Here is a 14448-nt window from a genome sequence, read left to right as displayed (position 1 = left end):
GCGCCACCACACATGTGCCTGCATGCTATCAGACTAAACCACAGTTAGTTTAATTCTACTGCAGACATCCACTTTTCCTCTGAATTAGTTATATATGCCTACTAATTAAAAGAATGGAGGCATGATATACAGCACAGCCTTGTTAAAAACGTGTTAAACAAGATCTATTCAATACGCAAATAAAAGCTATCCCAGTAGCAGTCTACTCACTAGAAATTTTCATCAGCCCGGTAGCAGGAATGAGTAGCCGGGCGGGGAATACTACATGTAAACATATAATTTTATTCCCCGTGGGCCGTTAACAGTTATATCACGCAGGTAAACATTAACTGCAAAATTGAACTATTTTACTGTCATCACGAATAAAACAGTTTTACATTATTTACGTTTTAATTTGGAACACGTGATTCAGAATGAATAGCACATAATATCTACATTATGTTAGCTGGGCGGTCTGTAAAAACGGCAGAGTGGTGCGCCCACTAAAAGGGTCCTAGGGAGAACACTGCAATAGGGATGTGGAAACATCTGATACATTTTTTTTCAACATGTGCATTTTACATGGTGTTTGGCTGCAATAAAAGCTAAATCAACTGTTTATTAACCTAACAGGTGTGAAAAACATGAACGAAGAAACGTGTAACCTTTTCTACTTGGGCTTATAAAATAAAAACAGTGTATTAAAAGATGCGAAAAACAGCAGACGACAAATATGAAAACATTTCCACCAAGGTCCATCACACTCCAGTATATCAACGTATTATTGCAGACTATACACTTTCTGAAACAAATGTTATTTGGGCCCTATATTTCAGACCAGTGAGTTATTAAACATTGTTTTCTGGTCACACATCAACCATTAATTACTCGGAGGTATTTGACAGTCTTCTTTGAACTCCACAACACTTCTACCAACTCAAATTGAATCTCGAAGGTGCGAGTTTCAATATTTGTGCTACCTGTATGCACTTACAGAGCAAATGTCTGTTCACTTCCTAAAAGATTGTAATTTTATCTTCCTTAGTAAGGGTTTTTTCAACCTTTTCCGTATTCATAACTAGACTACCACAGGACAAATTTACACAATGCTAATCATCATCATAATCAAGCATCATCATTATTTCTTTGCTCCAGCAAGCTGGGTGTGGTTGTGTACGAGCCTCCTCCAGTTTGTTTTGTCCATCCACAGATGCTGCTCATATATGCAACACCAGTTCACATCTCCAATTTCTAGGTCCTTCATTATCTGTTTTTCCCAAACATCATGAGGTCTTCCTCTTGGTCTCTTCCCAGGAACATTGTGGTCAAAGTATGTTTAAGGAGTCCTGTGAGGGTTCATTCTTTTCATGTGACCATACCATTGCAATCTCTTCACTTCTAGAGTCTCCGGCAAGCTTCTTTCCAATCGAAGCTGTTGTCGGATATCCACATTCCTTATTTTATCCATTTTTGTAGACAAGAACGGAGGAACTTCATTTCTGTTGCAGGAAGACGACTCTTTGTTGGTCCAGTAAGTGTTGCTGCTTCCAGGCCATACGTCAATATAGGTACTAGATATATTTTGTACAAGGTGATCTTGGAAGCTAACAGAAATGTTTCATCCCGAAGTATTTGTCGTACAGCGTGATAGAATTTCAATCAACATATGACTGAACTGTATGATAGACACGCCCCTGAAAAGAAGGCTCGAGTTACGCGGAAGCCAGCTCCCTGGCTCTCGGATGAGATTAGAGCACTAATGGCTGAACGCGATGCTACTTATAGACGAGTTAAGAAACATTGCACTCCTGACAATCTACTGAACTATAAGAGGCTGAGAAACGCTACGACCCAACAGATTAGAAATGCGAAACTACGACACGCCCACAGTTTAATTCAACCAAGTGTTTCAACAGCTGTGTTGTGGAAATCCATAAAGAGCTTTGGAATTACCAAAGGACGAGACGATGACGAAATAAATATACCCTTGGAAAAACTGAAGATCATTTTTCATCTAACTGCACATTAAATGCAGCGCTGAAACAGGAAGTTCTAGACGGGAATTATGCAAAGACGCGAACAGATAGAGAAAACTTCTACTTCCGTCCAGCAACCCACTCACAAGTCAGGTTTGCTATAAATCGGATAACATCAACGGCAAAAGGAAATGACAGGATAGGAATAGAGATGATAAAAATTATTCTGGATGTGATATTACCTGCACTAATTAACATATTTAACTCTTCCCTTGTAGACAGCACATTTCCCGAAATATGGGAAGCGGGCATTATACGTCCTCTAAAAAAAGTAGCTTCCCCTTCTGAACCATCTGACTACAGAGCCATCTGCATACTTTCTGCTTTATCCAAAGCGCTAGAGTTCATCGCTCATAGACAAATAACAGACTACATGACGACTTACAACTTATTTGACCCACTACAATCTGGTTTTCGTCAAGCACACAGTACTACAACGGCACTACTGAAGGTCACAGAAGACATCCGAGAAGCTATGGACAACAAGGAAGTGACAGTTTTAATACTCTTAGATTTGAGCAAAGCTTTTGACTCTGTTGACATTGACATCTTGCTCTCGAAATTGTATTCCCTCCATTTCTCGGACAGCGCCCTCCTTTGGTTGCATTCCTACCTGCATGGCCGTCGGCAGTGTGTTACAGATAGAATAAACAAATCAACTTGGCGGTCTGTGCAGTGTGGTGTGCCCCAAGGGTCAGTGTTAGGACCCCTTCTTTTTTCCATTTACATTAATGATGTCTCCCAAAACCTAACGCATTGCAAATACCATATTTATGCTGATGATGTACAAATGTACCTCCATACATCTCCAAATCTAATACTTTCCGCCATAGACAAAATCAATCAGGATCTAACATCATTTTCTTCTTGGTCTTTGAGATGTGGGCTTAGGTTAAACCCAGCTAAAACGCAAGCCATCATCCTTGGATACCCAAAACTACTCACGAAGGTCAATCGACCAGAGATTCCATCTATAAGGTTGTGTAATACTAACATACCATTCACGTCATCAGTAAAAGTCCTAGGCATTACTTTCGATGATGACATGTCATGGAAAACGCATATCACGAACATCACCCAGAAAATATTCTCTGCATTGCACATGCTGCGCGGGTATAAATACTTATTTCCTGAAAAACTAAAAAAAATGTTGGTAGAAAGTCTGGTTTTCCCTCATTTCGACTATTGTGACGCGATTTATAGAGACGCTCGAGGCAAGTTATTGAGCAGATTACAACGTGGTCAAAATGCTTGTGTGAGATACGTCTGTAACCTACGGTACTATGACCACGTAACTCCTTCATATAACCATCTATCTTGGCCCCGACTAGAGATCCGTCGCACTGTGCATTCCCTATGCCATCTCCATAAAATCCTTCATTCTTCACAACCATTTTACCTTACTTCATATTTCAAATACTTATCCTCTTATCACAGTCTTAACACCAGATCCACTAATAATTCCATCCTTGCTTTACCTACCCACAGAACTGCCATCTATGATAAATCATTCACAGTAATTGCCTGCCGTGAGTGGAACCTCCTTCCCGAAAATATCAGGGGGTTAAGCGCTATTCACACTTTCAAGGAAGCACTTTGGAGACATTTTATGCACCAGTAAGGATCATCTGTAAACTTGATGCTGCTACTTACAGCCATTCTATTGTTATGGATGTCCTGGTAGAGAGTCTAAAATTTTTATCCGATTTGTCTTTAAAATCAAATGTTATGTACTGCCCTTTTTTTTTTTTTTTACATGCAGGATATTAGTTTTAAGAATTTATCCCTTTTTATGTCTGATTTATTTAATCTTAATTTAATCTTAACTTAATCTTAATTTATTAATTTAATCTTAATTCATTTCATCTTAATGTAATCTCACCATTCTTGTATTATTATTAATTTAACTTGTATTAGACGTAGTTATTGTAATACAATGCAACATATGTATATTTCAGTTCCTGGTTAGATGGAAGAGAAGGCCTGAAGGCCTTAATCTTGCCAGGTAAAATAAAACATTACTAAACTAAACTTATCTCTTGATGTATGATATTGTCTGATGACAGAACACTACCTACATACTGGAAGCTGTCTACAATATCCATCTCCTCATCTCCAATTCTTAGATGAACAGTTGGACAGTTTCTACTCATCACCAAGCCAACTGTCTTCGTTTTGCTGATTTTGAGACCTAAGGTTGTAAAAGCTTCATGCCAGAGATCTAGTCTAGTTTGTACTTCGGCTTCTGTCTCACCTCAAACCATTACATCATCAGCAAAAACCAGGGCATTAGTTGTTGGATCCTTTCTCTTAACCGCTTTTAAAACTTCATCCATTATGATTATGAAGAGAAGTGGTGAAATACAACTTCCTTGCATGACTCCACTCTTCGTTTCAAACCAACCTGACCTTCCATCCTGGACCTGGACACAACACTTGGTTTCATCAAATAATCGTTGTACTCGCGCTATGTCATCGGGGACTTTTTTATGTCTCAAACATTCCCATATATGCCTGCGTGGTACATGGTCATGTGCTTTCTCGATGTCCAGAAGAACAATACTTCTCGTATAGCATTCTGGTGGCAAAAATGAGGTCTTTAGTTGATCTATGAGGTCTAAATCCATGTTGTTCCTCAAGTGTAGGTTCAACATATTTTCTAATCCTGCTCTCAGGGATGGATTTGTAGATTTTGAGGCCATGTGACAGCAGTTATACCTCTGTAGTTGGTACATTTCTTTCTATCACCTTTTTTCAACAATGGGATTATGACTCCTTGTTTCCAGTCATTGGGTATTACATTCTCTTTCCAGATACTATTTAGTACCCTGTACATCTACTGTTGTCCTACCTCTCCTAGTGCGTGGATCATCTCAACACTTACTGTGTTGTTTTTCAGCTTAGTGTCTACTTCCAATGCTAGTCAACTTCATATAATTGTTAATAATCCATAGGTAGGATACCATATGACAAATATTTTGCTACAGTGTTTGCTGGAATTTTTAATAGATATTCTTCTTTTTCTGGTACCATATCTTCATTGGATGTCGGCTGTCATCAGGGCGATCTGGTTCTTGTTCTCAGCAAGTCTGAAATGACTGGGGGGGGGGGGATATTGAGCTGATTCTCATAGATTCTGTAGCCAAGATATTCTCCTTTCCCTACTTCTTCAATTTTATCTTGTAGGATTAGCTGAAGGAGTCTTACAGTTATCATTTGGAATCATGCGGCCAAAGTACTCCAGTTTCTTCTTTTTGATGTTGTGCATGACCTCTGGCTCTTTGTTCAGGCGGTGGAGAACATAATTGTTTCAGTAGAACCCGTTTATAACGAATATCAGGGGGATTTGATATTTCTTCCTTAAAAAGGGGTTTGCCTTAAAAGGGGGTTCAAAGAAAATACGCTATATATCACAATAAATAATAATACATTTATGTCTTTAATTAATGTAATGTCAAGATATAATTTATGAACATATTAATACTAAAAACTCAAATTAACACAAGGATAACAGTAAATTTTTACAAAACAGCAGACTTAACAAAATCCTTAGTGGCCCATTGTGAGCACAACCTGCATCAAGTAAAAGAGAAATAGGTTTTACTGACTTGCATTCTTAAATTGAAGGAACAGAGACCTAACATGATTTTAAAGAGATTTGTGAAAAACAGCATGAGAACCATGAGAATAAACATATTAACCTTCACTTTCTAAAATAGTCCAGTACAGTAGTTTGCTTTCTCTTGTCCAGATTTCTCATAGAAAGAAGATTTTTTTAAATTGGTTGAGACTTGATGAGATCTTCATCAATGTTGGAGGAGGCGAAGTACCGGTGGACAATATCCAGTCCCTCCACTGCTGTCCCAGAAGTTGGTTCTGCTGGATCTTCTTCTTCTGCCTCCTCCTCAGTACTTTGCTTTATGCATCGTCACAAAGGTCTCCAACATCCATCTGTGGTGCTGAGGTTACGATATCATCACAAGTAACAAATTCTTCTAATGTTGTGGCACTCTAGTCCTTTGATACAACACCCCAATCTTCCCTAATGTCATCAGTAGTGTCATATTCATCATGGCATGCATGGCCAAAGCAGTTTTGAATAGTGTCTGTTGTGGCTAGTTGCCATGCTGTTACAAACATACGCATGGCTTGGAGTATGTTCAATTTCATTACCTCTTTGAACCAGGGTCTTCCTGTACCTCACTTTCACAGAATGAATAATGTCAAGGTCCAAAGACAACGGGTGACTTGTTCAGTTAGGAGGAAAGGAAACCACTTTGATATTCCACAGGAAAGATGTATCTGAAGGATGAGCTGGACATCTATCACCAGCACTATATTCCTTCCTGCTGATCCCATCTTAACATCCAAGCTTTGCAAAAATTTTAGAAATATCTCCCATGTAATCCACGCATTTTTGTTAAAAAAACCTATTTATAACGGAGTGCGGGTGTTCTTTAAGCATCTTGGATTCTTAAATTTTCCCATTATTAGTGGGGGTTATTTTTCACTCCCGTTGCTGTTAACACATAACAACGCTGTCAGTCTTTCTTTACTTTTTTTGCCTCTATGGCATTTTTCTACACAAACAGCATATGTCTTGGACGGGAAGAAATTGGAAAAAACTCCCGTTTCTTCGGTGCCAAAAATATCCTTAGCATCGTATTCCTCAAAAAGTCGAGGTAACGTATTCTTTTTCCAATACACAACTGTATCGTTATCAACTTCCATACTCTCGCCGCACATGTTCTGGAACGAAAAATTGTGATTTTTAAAATGATCAAACCAGCCATTAGAAGCATGGAAATTGACCAAACCCATCTTAAGTGCGACTTCTCGAGCTTTCTGTGTAAGTATGTTCCAGTCAGTTGGAGCGTTCTCGCTCCTTTTTTCCCACGAACCATTTCATTAAAATGTTTCCAATTTCCTGGTACGGCAAAGAACAAATAATCTTCCATATTTTTGCCCCAGAACTGCACTTCACTTCCGCAGTCAAATTGCTTCATGATGCCAAACAGCGTAGGAGTGCCAAGTCATATTTTTCTGTCATCTGTTGCAAAGGTACTTGGCTATCCCTCTCAGCATCACTAATGTTGATCTTTTGTTGAAAGGTCAGCTTATTACGTTTAGCAGCCATAATGAACGTAGTCCGCCGTAACTCGCAGTACAACACTTATCACAGATACAAATGTAACTTGTAAGAGAACTTGTAACACAAGAACAAAAACAGTGAATGAAACTGCAGATATTCTTCAGTCTGAGCGCTCCGCGTGATTCCTAAGCATCGATTGGTGCTATGAGACGGAAATGCTTAGCCGGTGCAACAGTGCTGCGGCTGTAGGTTAAGGCAGCTGACCTCACTGGAGACATAACTATTTAAGTATCGTTAGTGAAGATTCTCAGTTTTGAGATAATTCCTGGACATAAGATATTTAATTTCATTATGAGAGTATGCATACATTTTTAAATTTTGTGTTATTATTGAATGCAGTTACTGCGGATGCTGCAAAATATGACGGTAGAAATGTCGCAGGCTTGATGTACGATATGAAATTAATCGTTTTTATGGATATTTTAAGGTTAACTAGCGACCCACTCAGACTAAAACCGCCCTAACTCCCGAACCGTTCAACCAAATTATGTATTTTAAAGATTATTTTAATCCTTAATGAGTCCTAGAGGTGGTTAGACACTTTTAGATGTAAGATTGGGGGGAAATCTCTGTTTCATTATGTATGTATTTGAAAAGTTTTTTTTACCACCGACTATGAACTAAAATCGCTCTAAAGGACAAATGATTGGAGATAAGTATGTGCCCTCACAGACTTTTTGTAGAGCTTGAACATTTAAATTTAAGAATTTTATACGCGTACACTTGGGGTCTATCAATGCCGGTTCAGGCAGCATAAGCCATAGAAGCCACGACTTTCTACTTATTCCATGATTTTTTCGGGAATACATTTTCATTTTGTTCAATGTCCATAGCCTTTTCAATTCCCAATCGCTTTTAATCTTCTGAAATATACCTTTCACTGTAAATCACGTGAAATTTGTAATGTTTATATTTCGAGAAGTTGCTTCTGTCTCGCGGTATGTACGCGTACGTCAGTCATGCCTCTAGGCCGTACAGCTAGTCTCGCTCGAAACCGCTCTTCGCTCCCATACAGCCCTCATGACGGTGACTGCTGTTTGCCGATAACAGATATTTCCAAATTCTGCACCAATTTATCATGGTTCCACACATCGCTAAAGGAGCGCTTTGATTTAACACATTAACTTCGGACTGAGATTACATGAAAACGAAAGTTAATGAACATTTCAAGCAAGTTTATAAAAAAGTATCTTATGACAAATTTTCATTACAACAGGATGTGCGATGGTAAGTGATGTGAAATATATGTTCCTTAAAAACAGACTTTTCCTGATGTTGGGGTTCGTTAGAAGGTGGTTTAAATAACATTCTGCTTATGGCGATTTGTCTGGGCCTTACGAAAATCTTTGTTAAAAGCAGGCACGTTAAAACAGGGTTTTACTGTATGTATTCTGTCAACCCATGCTATTCTGAGCAGGCATCGGTACCACCACATCTCAAAAGATTCTCTGTTAGGGTCCAAGTCTTGGCACCATAAAGTAAGACAGAAGATACATAACACAAAAGTGAAGTTCCTATTACAATGAAGTTTGCTCATTCTCTTGAATGCAGTCTTTCCCTGTTTAATCCAGGACCTAATTTGAACAACATTGTTCCAGCTGTGATCAAGTCATCAGCCAATTCTATCATTACATGATGTTGGACTTGCTCCAGTGATGTGCCAACTACTGTCAAGCGAACAGGTTGAATGACATGTTTGCTGATGACCATTACTTTGGTCTTTTTTGTGTTTAAACACATACCTGCTGCAGCACTGTGTTCTGCCACACAGTTTAGTAATGTCTGCACTTCTTCAGCACTTGTTGAAAGCAGAACAGTATCATCTGTATTTTGCAGATTATTTGTTGTTATCCCATTTACAATGATGCTCTCGTGTTTTCCTTCTAATGCTTCAGAAAAATACCCTTTCAGAGTTAGGTATTAAAGACGAGTGGGGATAGAACACTGCCTTGCCTCACTCGTTGCTTTATTTCAAATCACAGTTGTTTGAGCTGTCAACCTTAACTGATACACAGTCTGTTTCTAATACAGGTTGGCAATAATTTGGATATCTCTACCATCCATGTCAATATCATGTAGGATATGCATCAATGTTTCATGTTTTCATGTTTCACATGGCCAGATGCTTTTTCATAATGAATAAAACAAGCATATACATCCACAAACATATCTATGCATCTTTATACTAAAACCTGCATCCCCAGCAATGCCTCTCTGGTGCCAAATCCATTACCGAAACCAAACTGGGTGCTACCTATGTAAAATTCACATTTCCTGTATATTCTTGCATGTATTACTTTTAGGAAAGTTTTTAGAACATGGCTCATTAGTAGAGGCACCTGTTTGTGTTGAAAATTTTTGCCTAATTTTGTCATTTTTAATGGTTATTTTGGTATATTTTTAGCTAATTTTATTTTGTCAATTTTGCTAAATTTTATTTCCACTTTTCAGCTATAAAAGGTAAACCAATAACTTAGTTGATTGCATATTTGCAGTATAACAACATTGTATTTTTGCATAAGTATATAAATACCTGCTTAAAACACATACAGTATTACTCATTATATCAAAACATGGAAGTTTGAAAAAATTGTACCAGCTATCACTAACAAGTATGGCCTAGCCTAAGTATATAATTTAAATATCAGTCTGTAAAAGACAGAGATACCATAAGTTCCATATTACTGGGAGTCAGAGCTGTTCTCCTGTCAGACATTACATTACATTACAATATGTTGAGAATGCCCTCTCACTATCAACTTTACTGATAGGGATCCATAAAGCATTCACTGCAGCTTCCACAAAATGCTCATATTCTGGTTTCAGGGAAAGAATGGCAATCACATCAATATCTCTACCTGCTCTACATGAACTAGTAACTAGATCCCTAAACACAGTGTATGGTTCAAGGTATTCTGACGTTGAAAGTTCTTGTAAGATGGGAATTTGCTTTATTAGATGAGAGAGTTCATAATTTTCTAAATCCCCTTCCATTACGCTTCTTGGATCAAACCGTTTACCAAGAGAAGAGATGATAAACTTTCCTGTGTCAAACTCTATTAATTGGTTCAGCTTTTTCAGGCTTGCTCTACCTACAGATTGAAACAAAGATGTTAATTGTGTGTGCATTGGTTTAGGTAATTTGGAAAGTTTATCTGGGGTTGTGTAATAATTTAAAGCCCTTGGAAAGGTCACTAAGCTTAGACTTAAGTATGCCGGGCTGAGTGGCTCAGACGGTTAAGGCGCTGGCCTTCTAACCCCAACTTGGCAGGTTCGATCCTGGCTCAGTCCGGTGGTATTTGAAGGTGCTCAAATACGACAGCCCCGTGTCGGTAGATTTACTGGCACGTAAAAGAACTCCTGTGGGACTAAATTCCTGCACCTCGGCGTCTCCGAAGACCTTAAAAAGTAGTTAGTGGGACGTAAAGCAAATATTATTATTATTATTATTATTATTATTATTATTATTATTATTATTATTAAGACTTAAGTACATGAATTAATGGCATGTTAGAACTCTCTAATGTGAGCAGCAAGTTACAACATTTTGAGCAATGCTCAAGTAGAAAAATAGCTAGGTAATGAATATTTGTTACTTCATTTGGGGTCAAGGCTTTGAATTAGTTCTCAGCAACAATCCTGTCTTCAGTAGTTTCAACTACTATACGCGCACTTTTTCTTGAGCCCGATTTTTACGGCGTGAGGAGCAAGGAGGGAGTGCTGCCAGTTTCGGTTATACTGCCAACTGGATGGAAATTAAATCCGAATTGAATCGATAATATGATCTATCGATGTGAATTTTCTAAACATTTATTATCTTACGTCAACAATTGTGTCACACATACATTATTTAACATTATATAACATTTCTCAATGCGAATCTTGTTACTAGCATGAATTATATAGTTTGGCTTTGCTGTGTAAACAACAACAGTACTAGTTTGCAAAGTGTACGCCAGATGTCACACAGCGATGAATAAGCGATTCATAGTTTGTGTTTCAAAGGTTGCCGATATGGATGTCGAAGATAACCGAGGTCTACCGATTCAGCACTAGAGAGCTCCGGGCTCAAGAAAAAGTGCGCATATAGTATGTCTACTAGATCATGAAGATATTCTCCAAGGTACTCAACACTTTTAAACCACGAGTTCCACGTGGTGATCACAGGAATAGGGAAGAGTTTAGCTTTAGTGGGTTCGTCTTCATATTTCTGCTTCAGGAATTGAATGTATGCATGCTCTCCCTTTTGTGTACTAAGGAAGATGTGTTTTGCCTGTACAACACATTGGTTCACAGCACTAAGTTCCACGGCTCACACACTGCCCACCACATTCAGTTTATGAGCCCAGCACTGCATGTGTACCAACCCTTCTGAAACTAGTATACACTTGCCCATGTAACGTGCTGAATCTGAAGTTATAGAAACTACATTCTGGTACCGAATTTCAAGTTTGTGAGTTACACTCGTAAATTGCTTGTGAACATTCTGTAGCATTAGCATTTGCAATAACTTTCACTCCTATAAATAACTTTTGAACTGTACTATCGCCACAACTAAGCACTTTTTATCAGAACCATAAATACACATTGTCCTTTTTTATCAGTACTTTCACCACAAAGAATTGAAACTCTCATCTTTCACAGCTCCTTTTAATCTTTCCTCATCTTTGATGATTCGAGGTACAGAACCTTCCCTCAATCTTCCAGCTGTGGAAAGTCTCCAGCACCTTAAAAAAAAATCAATAGGCCTAATATTGGAGGGCTTTTGACATCATTTGAATTAATTAAATGATTTATAATTGTAAGCAAATGAGGGATCTAGTATGCATTATCTAGGCCTAAGTATCGTTAAACAGGAAAACTATAATAACCGTACAAAATTATAAGAAAAACATAACCTCACATCTCTTCCTCAGAAAAAATTTATAGTATTGCACAAACCTGGTATATATTTCTCCATCCACTCTCTCAGCTTCGGATGATCAGCTTTTTCCAGTGGAATATTTGCCTCCTTAAAAGCTTGAGTTTTAGATAAAATGAATAAGTCTTTATCGTATTTCGCTCGTTTTGCCGCTGAAGTAGTGTCTGTGAAGCTAGCTTGTCTTCTGATGCCTGTCGTCGATAGCGCCTTTTCCTTGTTCTTCTTATGTGAAACTCTGTTATTAATATGTTTCAGGCATGTGTCCTTTCTCTGCCATTCAATTCGCACATTGCAGTATTTGCACATCGGTATCTTTCTAGTTTTGTCAAACATGTAAAATCCTTCCGATGCAAAATTATTTTTCTCAATCAAAAACTGTCACAACCATTTTAATAAACTTAGCACAAAGGAAATTCAAAGCTCCGATCAGCAGCGATTTTTCAACAGGTAAGAGGAAACACAGTGACGTGTTTACTCGTAATTGAATACCAAGGATCGATGAATTCGATAAATTTCTTGCTTCACAGGAAGGTAATTTAGCGATAATCGATATACTATACCTTAGCTTTCTATATATATCGAAATGGTACAGAGTCGATTGTGGCAACGATTATCGGATTTTATTGCCACAACTCGCCTCAAAACTCTGTTGTAAACTTCAAATGATGCAATTCAAAATAATTTCGTTAATTATTTCGTGAGTTTGCTTAAACGTAAATAGTTCAGTGTTTTTGAGCCGAATTTGTAACATTTCGCAAAATGTTCGCGATTTTGCACTTTGCAAAAAACAGGTGCCTCTACTCTTTAGGCTTATGATTCTGTAATCTCCATGAGATTTAGCTGTTTTCTTTGGAATATTTCAATCAAGATGTTATTTTAATGGTTTACATTCAGTTTTTGTTTATTTTTTAAAAATATATATAACATTGAATAAATCTTAATTATTACTAAAATTTCATGCTTGTGTAGAACTAGAAATCCTGATTTGTAATGCAGTATGGTAGTTTTCTCTTACCATGTGAATTACTGTGTTATACAGGCTTCACCATCTCCAATGGGGTGCCAAAAGTTGGTCAGTTATTGAATGCTGCATGGAACTTGACGGATACATGCAGATTCAAATTGCTCGCTGCACCTCAGCATCATGGTGCTGGATCTTCTGCTGAACACAGACGAGATAGTAGTGGTAGCAGTAGTCAGACAACTTGCTCCTTGCCTGCCCCTGGCAGCAGTGGTGCCAGTAAGAATGTCCATAAAGAAACTGCTGATCGGATCGATATGCCTCCACCACCTTCTCCAGCTTCCAGCACATGCAGTGATACTGGCAGCATTACAACCAGCCACAGTAAGTACTTAATGTAGCTTTTGGTAAAGTCCATAATTGTGGATTGTCAGAACACACTTTGTGCACTATGAACTTAATGAAATTGTATTTCAAAAAATTAAGAACAAAGATGAAAGTACATCAGGTTTGCCGTTCAAAATATATAATACAGAACACGCTGATATGATTTTTGGATAAATATTGGTCTGTTTTACCCCAGACATGACAAATAGAAAAATCCAGTGTGATTACTCAACCGTTATTGCATGGTAGGTTTGGACCCGCCACTGGGAACAATGCAAACGACAGTGTCCATCACGTGCTTCAGTAGACCGGCAAACCATATGTAGGAAAGTGCGGGAGATGTTATTGTGCGAGATATTTCAATTCAATAAGTTGAATTTTTCAGTTCCTTAACTCAGTTCATTGTGTATTGTGCACTTAAAGCATGTGTGTTACGTGGCCTGATTAAATTAATAGTTCAACATGCTGTACTGTTTTGTGCCTGGCTGTAAGTCAGGCTATGGTAGGGTAGTTAATTATATAAGATTCTTTTCACCACCGAAGGATAGAAATAAATTTGAAAAACGGGCCAGAGCTATTCCACAAAAGATACTGTGTTAACGCGTAATAGTAGAATTTGTCAAGTTCATTTTCCTAATGATTTGGTAGTAAAATCAGATAATTTTATAGTGAATGGTGAAAAAATGGTTGTCTCATGTGAGATAGTTATTACGTCCAGGAGCAGTGCCTCACATTTTCCCTAATTTGCCAAATACCTTTCAAGTGAGATTAAGTCCCGTGAAACTCCCAACAGGAAAAAAATCTAGACACCACTAGAAGAAGAAGAAAAATGATTGAAGACTGGAGTGTAGCAGCGAATGGAGAATTAAAAGGTCAGTCTAATGTTGATCAAACTTTGGGTTATTCTAGTGTGCTTTCTGATGCCGAAAAGACAATATTATCGCTCATAAGGTGCCTAAAAATTGCTAATCGAAATTTAATTCGAGCTGGATCCAGTCTGGACTCAGCAAAA

The 14448-nt window shown here is 38.0% G+C and overlaps 1 protein-coding gene across 4 annotated transcripts in view; it reads left to right on the top strand.

The window, feature by feature from the left end:
• The window catches only part of hyd (E3 ubiquitin-protein ligase hyd), a 544651-nt gene that overhangs the window by 121525 nt on the left and 408678 nt on the right, over positions 1-14448 (top strand). For all 4 annotated transcript variants that reach the window (XM_067158035.2, XM_067158036.2, XM_067158034.2 and 1 more), the window contains exon 9: positions 13128-13433. In XM_067158035.2, the coding sequence (XP_067014136.2) occupies positions 13128-13433 (306 nt within the window). The remainder of the gene's footprint in view (positions 1-13127; positions 13434-14448) is intronic.

The sequence above is a fragment of the Anabrus simplex genome, chromosome 14, assembly GCF_040414725.1.
Source record: "Anabrus simplex isolate iqAnaSimp1 chromosome 14, ASM4041472v1, whole genome shotgun sequence".
Taxonomy (NCBI): Eukaryota; Metazoa; Arthropoda; class Insecta; order Orthoptera; family Tettigoniidae; genus Anabrus; species Anabrus simplex.
Note: the sequence above shows the minus strand (reverse complement) of the source record. Positions and strands in the feature narration are given on the sequence as shown.